This window comes from Nematolebias whitei, chromosome 10 (assembly GCF_014905685.2).
Source record: "Nematolebias whitei isolate Nwh7 chromosome 10, NemWhi1, whole genome shotgun sequence".
In the NCBI taxonomy this organism is placed as follows: domain Eukaryota; kingdom Metazoa; phylum Chordata; class Actinopteri; order Cyprinodontiformes; family Rivulidae; genus Nematolebias; species Nematolebias whitei.
In genome coordinates, this window is record NC_056507.1 from 19144086 (window position 1) to 19158433 (window position 14348).

Consider the following 14348-nt stretch of genomic DNA (forward strand, 5'->3'; position numbering starts at 1 on the left):
ACATGTACCACATGAGGTGCGAATGACAATAAAGAAACTCTGACTCTGACTCTGATATCTTCACAAGGCAGGTTTCACAATCTTTCAGGTGGGAGTGAGAAAATAAACACTTGACCTTTTTTTCTTAAAGATTTCCATTGGAGACACTACTGAAAAGGAATGTTTCAACTGGCTTATCTAGCTGCACAAAATGCTCCCACTGACAGCCACAAGGTCATTCTGCCTCTGCAAGCTGTTTTATCAGTTATCGCACACTACCACACAGCTCATCATCATTCAACACAGCATAGTTATAGCGTACACAGAATGGGCATATGGACACATTTTCTTCACACAGACCAATTTCTTGTCCAAACATATTTAGAGTAAAACGTATTGAAACGTTTAAAAATCACCCAAAATGAAATCTTCACAAGTTTTATCTTAGATTCTGACAACTTGATGCTACTTTTTACTGTAATATTTCTTAGCTTGCTTTTAGAGAATTACTTTAGTTATCACTTTTTGGACAGTTTTTCAGTGTAACTCTTTTTCCACCTCTGTAATAACTGTGTAAGTGAAATTTGAGTCATACCATTCATTAATAGTTTCATTACATGAATTTACATTTACTTGTGAATGAAATAAATAAGTCAGTCAATTAAATTTGTCTGCTGCTGCACTTAAAAGTTTACTTGCTCAAATAATCTCCAGGTTATCTAATCAGCATTTCTGACGTTTTTCATCAGCTAAATTAGTAAGGTGCAATATTTTGGCATTGCAAACCGATTGTTTCCTTTTTTTAGTAACTTTATACACATTGGATGTTTTCAGGTGAATGCTGGGAAACTGGAACCTGCCAGAGAAAAGTGGTTGCTAATTTCTGGGAACCTGGCACTTAAACAGGTGAATGTTTTCACTTGAGACGATACATATAGTTATTTATAAGTTTATCCTTTAATAATGCATATATAAAAGCTATGTTGTGTTATTGTTTTACAGCTACAAGCCACAGTGTTGGGTCTGTTGGCTTCTCTCATGGTGACTCTGTTGGGCTGGATGGCAGAAGGACAGATGTCCTTGAATCACTTGGTGCTCCTCTGTTCAACCAGCCTTTCTACAGCTTTCATGGCATCGCTGCTGCAAGGTAGTAACTCAGGTTATGATATATGAATGTCTACCTCACTAGCTATGTTTACAATCTGTTTCTAATCTTGGAGAAAATAGTTTTTAGTCAACTAACCAAGTTTTTGAATGTAAATTAAATTTTTGAGATTTTTCAGTCAGGATTTAAACTGCACAGCACCGAGACAGCTTTAGTAAGGGTCTGTAATGGCATTCTGCTAGCGAATGACTCTGGTCAGTCTGTGATCCTGGTACTCCTCGATCTTACCGCTGCATTTGACACTGTTGATCACAGCATCCTTATGTCTCGGCTAGAACACTGGGCTGGGATTACAGGGGTGGCGCTAGAATGGTTCCGTTCGTATCTGGGTGACAGGAGTTTCTGTGTTAACTTTGACAATCATTTTTCTGCTTCTGTCCCTCTTTCCTGTGGGGTCCCACAAGGCTCCATTCTTGGACCCTTTCTGTTCTCATTGTATCTGCTCCCCTTGGGGTCAATCCTGAGGAAACATGGTATTTCGTTTCACTGTTACGCCGATGATATGCTGTTACGCTGTTCTCAGATTTATCTGCCTTTAAAACCAAACAGTTCCTGCTCCATCCACCCTTTGTTAAAATGTCTTGATGACATCAAGACTTGGATGGCTGCAAGCTTCTTGAGTTTTAATGATCAAATGACTGAGGTCATTGTGTTTAACCCAAGCTCTACCGCTGTCACTGATCCTGTAAACCTGCACTCCCTTCAGCCACATCTAAAGCAGTCGGTTACCAAACTTGGTGTAGTGTTAGACTCGGACTTTAAGTTTAATAAACAGATCAACTCTGTTCTACAAAAAAAGCTTCTTTCAGCTAAGGCAAATAGCAAAGCTTAAGTCCGTTCTGTCCAGATCCGAACTTGAAAAACTAGTCCATGCATTTATTACAACCCGGCTGGACTACTGTAACTCACTTTATGTTGGGGTTAGTCAGGCTTCACTTTCACGTCTCCAGCTCGTACAAAATGCTGCAGCTCGGCTACTAACAGGAACTCACAGGTTTGAGCACATTACTCCGGTTCTGTCCTCCTTTCTCTGGCTTCTTGTGCGTGTCAGAATCAATTTTAAAATTCTCCTGCTGACATTCAAGTGCATTAACGGCCTTGCGCCATCATACCTCTCTGACCTTCTTCATCCTTATACTCCTTCTCGGGCTTTGAGATCATCAGACCAGCTGCTTTTGGCCGTACCAAAAACCAGGCTGAAGCTCAGAGGAGATCGAGCATTTTCAGTCGTGGGCCCTAAACTTTGGAACAATCTGCCCATCAACATTCAACAGGCCACCTCAGTCTCTGCTTTTAAAACTCTCCTAAAAACACATCTATACTCATTGACATTTAACACAGGGTGATTGGATTTAGATCTAGTTTTTCATTGATACTGATTCTGTTTATGCTTTTGTTATTATTCCTATTTAACACAAGGTCATCAGATCTGATTTAGTATTTCATTGTTTCTGACTGAGTTTATGCTTTTTGTTATTATTTCCTTTACTTTTGACACAACGTGATCTGATTTAGTATTTCATTGTTTCTAATTATGTTTTCGGTTTTATATTTTTATTCCATGTGCTGTAAATATATCTTGCTACTTTTCATTTGATGTTGTGATATTTTTGTTAAGCACTTTGGTAACAGTTTCTGTTTTAAATGTGCTCTATAAATGAATCTGACTTGACTTGACATGGACATAAGTAATCGAATTAAACGGCCATTCGGAATAAAAATGCGTCATGTAAACAACACATTCGGATTATTTTTTGTTGATTCAGCTCGAGCTGAAAGAATTTGTAATCAGAATGAGACGGGTGGTTTATGTCGATTCATAATCTGAACAGTGTGCATGTAAACATTTCATCTGTCATTTTTTTCCTATTGTGGAAAAGTGATCTGACTGCACATGTGCGACCTGTCTACCTCATGTATTTCCGCCTGGCTAGATGCTAATAATATTAGCATGTTAGGGAAACAAAACTGGTTGGTGAGCGACACAACATTACTAGAAACTTTGAAAGAGCTCAAAATGATCTGTAGCTCAGACAGGGAGTGCAGCAACTTCTCCACCATCAGGTTTGCTTACGTTCATCTCAAAAGTAAACCTAGTAGTAGAACTTCTGTGTTTTTTTAAAGGGAAGTTTACGACTCTGCGCATGTCAGTACTTTTGTTCTTAATAAAAGTAGGGATGCACCGATCCACTTTTTTAAAAATTCCGATCCGATCCCGATACCTAGAGCTGAGTATCGGCCGATACCGATCCGGTTCCGATATCATGATCATCATTGATTTTATATGAGGCTGTAATAATCTCCTCTCAAGTACAATTTGTACAAATCTATGCATGCATGTCCAAAAAGGCAACTTGAGGTAAGTTTTATTAATGTTGGATAAGTTTTAAAGTTAGAATTAAATTCTGCTAACACAAAACATGTTTCTTTTTATTCCTAGCTTTAAAGTGGATATTAAAGTGATTAATTTAAGTGATTGTTTAAAGTTATTTTATATTTTATAAGGGGCAGATATAAGATTTTTTTTCTTCTTTCTGCACTCTTTTCATTCAATGTTTTCTTTTTGAAGATTTTTTTTAAAATTTTGTTTCATTTAAATGAATGAATAAATGAATTAAATTAAATGTTAAATGGCTTCAAACATCTGCTAAGTTCATGGCATAAACCAACAGACATGTTCCTGTTTTTAGTATTTTACATCACTTTATAATGTAGCTGTTTATGTTTTTAATATATATAATTTTCAAATCATATGATTTTTATGAGCAGCACGGTGGCGCAACTGGTAGAGCTGCTGCCTCTCAGCGAGCAGGTCCTTGGTTCAAACCCCGATCCAGGGGCCTTTCTGGGTGGAGTTTGCATGTTCTCTCCGTGCATGCGTGGGTTTTCTCCGGGTACTCCGGTTTCCTCCCACAGTCCAAAAACATGCATGTTAGGCTGATTGGTAACTCTAAATTGTCCCTAGGTGTGAGTGAGAGAGTGAATGGTTGTTTGTCTCATTTGTCTCTATGTGGCCCTGTGATGGACTTGCGACCCGTCCAGGGTGTACCCCGCCCCTCGCACAGTGATTGCTGGACATGGGCACCAGCGACCCCCGTGACCCAAAATGGAATAAACGGATAAAGAAAATGGATGGATGGATGGATGATTTTTATGATTGTCTGCTGTTGTACTGATAAATATCTCCTGAGGGTAAACTATATCTTGGCTGCAAGTATCAAGCTGCAAAATCATTCGTTTTCTACAACTGATAGTGGTTGGTCATTAATTATGATGAAGTTTAGCAACTTCTCTGTAAACATTTGATCTCCGTGGTTTCAGCGACGTCTACTTCTTGTTCAATCCGAAGCAGGCAGCCTGATTTGGGGCAGCCGTGCTCAGTCTGTCCCTTCTCAGAGACAGGCAGACTGAGTGGGGCAGATTGGACGCGGCTGGACGGTGTCGAGTCGCCTCTTTCAGTTTGACCAAAGAGTACTGCCCCGCTGAAGCCACAGAGCTCGAATGTCCATCGTAAAACTAACTTTACCGCGGTCTAATATGGCGCTATGAATCTGCAGATATTGCACGTTGCTGTCTTGTTTTGTGGTGTTTGTAGTGTAAAATACTTCCACACAGCGGACATGTTGCGATGAAAAGTTGGTTAGCTGTTAGCCACAGTGCTGCTAACTCAGTCGTCACATTGTAGCTGGCTGCAAACTATGAACTGGATTTCCTGAATGTGAGGCGGGTCTTATTACTCTGGGTTCATGAGACACGCCACTGTTCAGGAAATCCATTCCATAGTTTGAAGCCAACATGCATCATGGATCGGAAATATCAGCAGGTGGATCGGAAAATCCGCTACGTAAATTATGCTGGTATCGGAGGCCGATACCGATACTGGGTCGGCCCCATCCCTAAATAAAAGCCTTCTGCATGTACACGCTCGTCGTAAACGGATTGTGCCCATGTAAACAATACATTTGAATGACTTAATCTGAAAACATTTCAATCTGGTCAAATAATTTTGCACATGTAAACATAGCTACTGTGTTTGATGCGAAGCCACACAGGAAAAAAGTATCCCATAGCGAACATCTCACCAGCTGCGAAGAAGCCTCTTCACCTCTGTGAATGCTGCCCGAGCCCCGGCCACACTTGCTGCATAACCTGCTGCATGGTGATCGATGAATCCTTGAAGCAGAGCAAGCCACAACTGCGTGCACCCTGTAATATTTCCATGCAGTCTTGGTAGTAGTGCAGTTTAGCTACAATAACTTTTTGTCTGATAACATTATAAAAAGACACTATACTGCCTGTGGGCAGAGTTTGTGATCCGGACGTGATGCAGCATCCTGTATGCCGGTTTTCAACGCTGTTCCATCTTGCAAGATTAAAAACCTGGGTGATCTTCTCCTTTCTTGTGTGGTTTAATTATTTAATGAGCTGATAATAGGATAATTAAATGACCCAACAATACTTCCTTAACATTTTTACCTCTACAGCAGTTAGCTGTCTTGTCTTCTTTAATACCAAACAGTTGAAGACATTTTTGTTTTGTTCACATGTCGCGCCGTCCGTGCAGTTACAACATGCGCTCTCAGTCCATCATTACCTGCAGCGTTCCCTCAGTGCCGACCGAACTTGGCAAAAAGGCCTTTTTTTACTCAGCTCCTGCAACCTGGAACACCTTGCAACAGGAACAGGAAGTTGTCCTCCTTGATTTCTTTACAGGGTTTCAAACATTTGATAATGTCAATAGAAAGATAAAAGCAAATATGTTCTTATTTTTAGTATTTCACCCACCCTGATTTATTGTTTTGTACACTACTCTTATTTTAAATGTAGTTTATTGTTGTCATTGTCTACTGTTTTGTTGTCTGTACTTTATATGTCCTGTCTGGAACAGGTCCCTCTTGCAAATGAGTCCTCGTGGCTCAATGAGGCTAGCCTGTATAAATAAAGGTTGAATGAAATGAATGAATGAATGTTTAAATTCTGTAACTTTTCTGCCATAACAGATGGTTAAGTTAAAACAATGGCAAATATTTCAATGCTCATTCCAAAAAACTAAACACCTTATCTTGAAGAATTTCAGCTTCTCTTAATCTTTTTCCAGGTATTATTATGGTGGGAGTGATTATTGGCTGTAAGCGGATGGGAATTAATCCTGATAATGTGGCCACACCAATAGCTGCTAGCTTTGGAGATCTCATCACTCTCGCCTTGCTGGTGTGCTTCAGTCAGTGGTTCTACTCCTTTATGGGTGAGAGAAAAATGGACTTTGTGCTTTGGTTGGTCACTTTGCATAAGATAAACCAGGACACTGAAGAGAGTTTCTTCATCAACATTCAAATTTCAGCGACCTATCACAGTTTTTATAATCTCCTAGAAATAAATGCAAGTATAACTCATTAGAATTTCTTTTGACAGATCTTTACCCCTACGTGCTGTACCTGGTTGATCTTTTTTATTTATGTTTGATACCCATCTGGATGACCGCCTCTTCCAAACACCCTGCCAGTCACATCCTGCTCTACACAGGCTGGGAACCAATCATTGCAGCAATGATCATCAGCAGGTACTTGAGAATAAATTCCAAGTTGAATTCATGATGGCATGTACAGACAGTGTGTATGTACATTCCCAGTTTTTTTAATCTTTCTCAGCTCGAAGTTAGTTTTTCTGCCAAAAATCCAGACTGCTCGACAAGAAGAAGGTTTTGGAGCTGAAGATCCTAAAATGCTCACATTTGAGCTGCATGTTGCATTACTGTTATTTTACCAAAACAAATAGCAAATGTAACAAATTTAAAGTGCATCAATTTGCCTGAAAAAAAAAAATCCATCCTTATTTAAACTGTAAACATTTGTGACCATTTGATACTGAACAATCAAATTAAATACAATCAATACATAATAATAAATTCAAATCGATCAGCAACATTTTAACTCAGGAGTGTTGTACAACACTTTGACCTAACAAAAATGAATAAAACAGTTTGTGCTGAATGAGCACGTTTTGCAGTCACAGCTTTTCAAAGTGGAGTTTGACACATGAGTCTGCAAATCTCAGCTCCTGCTCAATGTTTAGCTGGACCTGGACTTGGTCTCAGTGCAGCAACAGCAGAGAAGTTGCAAAGAGCGTAGAGCTGGCGGTTTTTTTTTTTTTTTTTGGGGGGGGGGGGGGGGGGGGGTTCCAGGGGAAAGAGCTCACAAGAGAAGAACCTGACAAGTTGTTTAATGACATAAAATATATTTTGTTAGCAAAGAATAGAGTCCTAATATTTGTTGAACATCTGTTTTTACAACAAATTAAAAAACATCAAAATTGTGCTTTGACAATCGATAAATCTAAAATAATTTGTCACCGCGAAAGAAGAACGAGGGGGCAGGTGTCGCTCTCGCTTTGAGTTTATACTTTTTGTTTTATGCGTGTTGTGGGTGATATGCGTCCAGAGCGACTTGTTAGAAAAGAATAGAGTCCTAACATTTATTAAACATTACTTCTGTATTAAAAAAAACACACACACAAAAGTTGTGCTTTGACAAACTAAAAAAACAAACAAAAAAACTAAAATAAATAAATTAAAATGTGAAAGAGGGGCAGGTAACGCTCTCGCTTGACTCATCGCATGCGTGCTGTGGGTGACAAGCGTCCAGGGCGTCAGCAGCTGAGGAGGTGTCGGAGTTATTTATTTCTCAGCAGCAGAGGGGAGTGACACAGTTCAAGCATGACTCCCCAAACGACAAGACAGACATATTTGTTCATAACTTTATTATTAGTGAGCCTGAGAGTTGGATTTTAGCAAACAGTTGCTAAACGCACCCTGACTAAATGAGAATGGTGAAAAAATAAAACTACTCCCTGCCACAAAATGTTCCCCGGGGTCACATGCGCCCCCCGCTGGCATTGCTCTGGGCCCCCCAGGGGGGCACGCCCCACTATTTGAGAAGGACTGCTTTACAGCAAGAAGGTTATTGGTTCAATCCCCGGGTTCGGCCATACGCTTAATATGCTTTTTTAAAGAGATCTGTGAACTCAGTGGGATTTTCCTGGTTAAATAAAAGTTAAATAAATAAATTAGAAACATGATGTACTTCTGTAAATGTGAAATTGCTGGTTCAACCAAATGTTAACTTAACCCCATCTTGTATCATCAAAGCATGTTTGTTATACTGTACATGCTAGTGCACAACAAACATGTTACAAGTGTTGCACTCACTTGCAACTTGCAACTTGCAACTTGCAACTTGAGTTTCGTGTTACCCAACTTTTCTTGTAGCTGTCGCCTCAGTACAAAGGATATCATGCAAGACTTTCATGTCTGTGCATGGGTATGCTTCAGTTCTTGCAACAGCTGCAGTTATGAAAGAGGAACTAGGTCAGGGTGAGGAAGTTTCCATGCAAACTGTCAGCAAAGCAATCACACTGTTTCTGACACATCTAGAATGGAATGCACAACCCAGACACTAAGGGGCCATTTACATGGCACATATTTTGAGTGAAAACGCACCTTTCTCTCTGCGGTTTGGCAGGTCATTTACACGACACCAGCCCCTGCCCTCACTGAATCCAGAGGTTTTTCAACCCAGGTCTCAGAGTGGAGGTTTTCGGGTAACTTCCCGCAGATGTGTCAATAGTCCCCCGCTGAGGTGTTAAAGCACATGTGCACTACAGGCATATATTTCATGCATGCGCGGACCAATGGCATAGTCCTATCAACAACAATGGTGGTGGAGTAACATACTACTTTCTGTGCTACAACTGATGAACTATTTTATGGGTCTCTATGCCAAAATGTAGGTGCTGTGACCAACATCTGTGTTAGGAGGAGACACAATTCGGATCAAGTTCGAAATCGCTAACGAGCCTGTCGAGGCAGGCGTATATTTCACGTGGAGCGCTGGAGTATAACATACAAAATGTACTAAATAATAACAGCAACAATAACAAACCATGTTTTTGTTAGTGGTCAGAGATTAAGCTATCTGAGCTAAATGAAGCTATTTGGACATTATGCAATTCAAATTATGTGATTTAAACGATGATGCGAAACATATTGCTTGTTATTAAAGTTGAAAATGAAGACATCAGGTTTAATTTTTATTTATTTATTCAACACTACAAACTGTATGACACACAAGTACTGTGATATGAAAACTGAACACTATTAAAAGCACATCAACCCAAACTGTAAACTATATGAATGAACTGCCCTTCCTTTCCGTTGTCATCCTGGTTACTGGCGCCATGTTGTTTATCTGGCTTGTACAGGCTGTCACTCCTTTGCTTAATGTAGCTTAAAACATTGAATGGATTGGAAAAAAGAACTGAGGATAATTTTAAGTGAATAGTTGCTCCAACGTCTCTCTCTTTGCAGTCCTCCTGCACCACAGTGCTCTGTTTCAGAACCGGTCTGCCTCTGGTGGGAGGATAGCTTCTCCTCGCAGGAAAAATAAAATTAAAACTCAGTTGGTTGTTGTGTAACCAAAGTAAACATAAGCAAAACATTATCCAGAACATAGAGTTACGTGTTGTACCATTGATAGACAGCAAATGATTACCACCAGAGTAGGAAGCCCGACATCATCCTCGTCAGTGCTGGTTCGCTCAGCGACCAGTGTCGAGCTGTTAGACGAATTGCTCGCTTTTGGCATCAAATTCATCGACTCATATCCAAAATCTGGCTTTAGATTTTGTTGTTACTGGGCTTTCAGCCCAGAAGAAGGACCTTACAGACAGCTGTCCCAGGCAGCATGAAAATTAGGTGAATGTACAAAATTCACAGCACCAATTAATGACCTGGCATGGCAACTTCGGATTCTTGGGGGGTGGGGGTTATACGGTTACATGTAAACACCGAATGTGCTCCATGTCAATGCAGATTTTTTCTTCGAATCATCATCTGAAAAAAACTTAAAAATCCCCACCGTGTCCATGTAAATGGGGCCTAAGACCAGGTGCGTAGTTAGACCTGGGCCTCCAGGGCTAAAGCCTCGGATGTTTTGTCAATAGCTTCGGACAGCCCAGGGGCGGACTAGCCATTGTTTTTCTACCCAGCAGGGTTACCACATGAGTTACTGCTTACCCCAATGCAGCCTCTCCTCCAAGGGGTATTGTAGACTAAATCTAGCACTTGAGTATTACCCAGAATTACCATAATCTAGTTCTATTTAAGGCTGTGTTGAAGGTGACTCATCCAGATTTGTTAATGACCTCCATCTATGAGTCACACCCTTATCTCACCCCGTGACTCGCCCAACTTAGCAGCTGGAGTTGGTTCGTCATTCACAGGGAAACTCATATTCCACGGTCGCTCACCTTCGATTGTAGAACTACTATTGTTACTGATCTGGTAATTTTTAGAATAGGCATAAGATTCCAGGGTGTTGTTTAATCAAAGCTAAGAAACCTTTAAAAACCTCCCTTTTTGTTAGAATTGAACCAAGTTTCTCAAATGAGCACGAAGCATCGCAACCATTATATGTGAAGGGGACAAGTCCCCCCCACATTCCAAAAACATTCATTTGGACCCCCCCACTTTTACTATAAAACATTAGTTCAGGCAGCGCAGTTTCTCTTTCTTCGTGAACAAATCCATTCCACTTGATTAATAGGAGAATACTCAAACCACTAAAACTCCACTCCAGGTTTTCCTGGTTACCTCCAACTCTAAACACAGCAGCCTGTTGCCACGGTCACAATATACGGTGCTCACAGAATATGGTGTAACACCTGCAGTGTTTTTGTGTGTCTCCTCCTGCTTCAGCATGAAACGCGCACAGGTGGAGGAGATGGAGACACCTCTGTGTTACTCGCTCGCCAGTTTAGCGAACTTTGTGTGGGCAGTTGTTGACCGGGGGGGGGTTGATCATAAACATATATTCATGTTAGGAGGATGTTTGAGAGGAGCGCTACATCTGTAGCATCTTAGCTTTGCAGTAACTGTGACGCTGTAAGATGCTACAGGTGTAAGAGATGCTGTGTGTTCAGGTGCATTAAAGTTGAAATGTCCTTAAAACCCCTCACCTTATTGTCCTCAAGCTTCATGAGAAACATCATTTAGATGAGTAGTGTTGAACACAAGTAAAAAAGTCCAGTGGTGATTTTTTTTATTTCTCTAAAGACAAATAGTGCAGATCTGACGCTCTGTATTAAAGTTAAAATGTCTCCCACACAAACTTGGTGAGAAACATTTTTTAAATGTGTGGAATTAAAGGAAATCTAGGTGAAATGTTACTTTTTTGTACATTAGTGAACACCTTTTTTTTAACGCACGTGCACACACACACACCCCTACACACATCATTGTGTCCCCCACACATTACGGATGCTTCTGACGCCCTTGAATTGAACCAAGTTTCTTAAATGAGCACGAAGTGATACAATGATAGTCCAGAGTTTTACATTTTCTGCTTTGCTTTAATTAATAATTTGCAGGGGAACAGCGTCATCAGCACACTTTAAAATGATTACATTCAATTGTACCATTCATTTCAGCTTGAATTTTGTACAATACTTTTCTTCTTATCTATTTTAATAATAATTACCTGTTTACTCTGGTTTCTAACATGTGAGTGTTATTTTTTATTATTCACAAAGAGGAGCAATCATCACTTGTTCTGTAACTGTTAAGCATGCACACAGACGATTCGAAGCCTAGAAGCAGAGATGACCTCTGTACATACATCCGCGTCAGGCCTCCCTTGTGTTCGCCATGCTTTCACAGTCTGAGGGCTCTTGTGCGGTTACTCTAAATGGAGAACCACTCATGCTCAGATGCACTCTAATAAGTGGAGTGGAGAACCACAGATCAAGTAATACATTCTTAATCTATCATAATTTCAACATACAGTTTTACTCTATTCTAATCACATAATACCGTTTTGATCTATTATAATGTTTCTTGTGGGCAGGGGACGATTTCATCAAATCTGACATTACTTGACAAGGGTATGGTATGGATCCCAAACGATAAACGAGGGACTATTGTAAAGTTATCATAGAAGTGTAATAATCAATGAATATATGTATTTTTTTCTTATTTATTTTAGTATTGGAGGTCTTATTCTAGACAAGACTGTGTCCGATCCAAACTTGATGGGAATCGTCATTTACGCTCCAGTCATAAATGGTAATATGTTGCTCGAAATATCTGTTTTTTTTTGTTGTACAGCTGGATGTGTGCTGGGTAAGAAAAGTCCATGTCAAGTTATTTTTATGTAAATATTTGGGTCCAACCCCCCCCCCCCCCCCAAAAAAAAAAAAAAAAATTTGAGGTGAAAAATTTGAGGATGTAGCGATTGTTAATACAAAACATCTAATTTACATAATATAAATACAGAAATATAGTTACATCCATCCATTCATCCATCCATCCATCCATCCATCCATCCATCCATCCATTATCTTCCACTTGTTCCGAACAAGTCGGATTAGGGGGGTGTGGGGGCAGCAACTTGAGCAGAGAAGCTCACATAGACTGGTTTAGGTCAACAGCACCCCACCGTCACTGAACATTCCACTCGTAATTTTTTTATTTGAGTAAATATTGTTTAATTATCATTTTATTAGTAGTATATTTAGTGTTATTGTTAATTAGTTACATTTCAGTAGTAATGACTTATTTTGTATTATTTACTGGTTTGCTTCCCACCAAACAGCTGAGACCACCATTGTCTTTCTCTCTCAGGTGTTGGTGGAAACATCATCTCCATTCAGTCAAGTCGCATTTCTACTCATCTGCATTTGAATTACTCACCTAGAGAGCTTCCAGAGGGCCATAAAAGATGTTTGAATCCATGTCACACCTTCTTTCGATCAGGTATCCATTTTACATTATATTGGTCAATACTCTACTCATTTTATGGCTTTCACATATGAAAATGTTTTTTATGCAGATTTGTTTGAATACGTAATTTTACATACAACAAAACATGGTGTGAGTGAAAAGAACTTCTTATAAGCAATGATTAAATGTGAACAGCCTTAAAAAAGGCCCTTAGTGAAACTAAAAATTAGAGAAATAGCATCTTCTGCAAAAAAGCAATGTGATAGTTGAGTGATAAATGGCTGCAAATTTTTTTTGCAAATGAAGAAACTGAGTTGTTCAAGCTAAAAGAAGCAGAACTCTCGCTAAAAGGAGCAAAAACACTAGTTGAAAACTATAAATAGCAATAAGGTCACTTAAAGCTAACAGTAGCAAAAGACTAGTTAATAGCAGAGTGCTTGATTAAACCAGCAAACAGCTTGCTAAAAGCTATAGCAGAAAAAGACTAGCTAAATGGTCAAAAATAACAAAACACTACCTAAAACTAACAAAAATACTGACTTAAATTAACAAAAAGGTATTTAGAGACTAAAAGTAATTCAGGCTAATAATAGTCAGTCAGAGAGTCAGATTTTCTTTATTTGTCATTTGCACCACATGTGGTACATGTGGTGGAGCGAAATTGTGTAGACAGGGTCCCAGTTACATCCGTTACATCAGTTACATAGTAGTGAAAGATAAACTAAAAGTGTCCAAAAACTAACTGGAAGCTAAATTAACAGCAGGATAGCTAAATGCCAAATCTGACTATAGGAGCTTAAAAAAAAAAAGTAGATGACCAAATGGAGCAAAAAATAAATAAATAAAAATGCTAAAGATTAAAAAAATGTTTTCACAGGAATTTAAGAGATCTCAATGTATTTCCAAGGAGAAGGTACATTTGTATTTAGATGTTTATAAAAGTTTTTTTTTTTTTACTAGTTCCTTCTGCAGGGATTACATAGTGTACAAATTTGCATTAACGTTTTGGCAATTGTTTAATGTCAAATATTTTTCCTGACACAACCTGGGTTGAAATCTCAGGCTCAGGATCACAAGACTGTGGCACTAACTACCATCTACTGCCACGCATAGAAAACATTTTTCAGTAAAGTATTTTCAAAAGTATTAAAGTTCTGATAATCGTACCATAAATCTCCTGAATGCACTGAATGTTTTGATATTTGAACAGAGAATATACCACAAAGTTTGCAGAAGAAAAATGCCTCAATAGGAAACTATCACGATTGTGAGGTTAAACCCAGAGAGAACCCGACTGAGGGAAAACAGACTCGAACTCTTGATATAAAGTGGTTTATTTACAAAATACAGTATATTACAAGGGAACCTGGGAAAACCTGAGGAAAGAGGGATAAAGCAAGTCCAGGATAAAGAAGGAATAATGGTTATCTC

General features: G+C 39.2%; 1 protein-coding gene across 1 annotated transcript in view; it reads left to right on the top strand.

Annotated features, from left to right (window-relative positions):
- The window catches only part of slc41a2a (solute carrier family 41 member 2a), a 23508-nt gene extending 10499 nt beyond the window's left edge, over positions 1 to 13009 (top strand). The window contains exons 3-8 of the mRNA XM_037683186.1: positions 814 to 885; positions 982 to 1126; positions 6243 to 6389; positions 6557 to 6704; positions 12181 to 12260; positions 12819 to 13009. Of these exons, the coding sequence (XP_037539114.1) occupies positions 814 to 885; positions 982 to 1126; positions 6243 to 6389; positions 6557 to 6704; positions 12181 to 12260; positions 12819 to 13009 (783 nt within the window). The remainder of the gene's footprint in view (positions 1 to 813; positions 886 to 981; positions 1127 to 6242; positions 6390 to 6556; positions 6705 to 12180; positions 12261 to 12818) is intronic.
- Positions 13010 to 14348: the final 1339 nt, after the last annotated feature.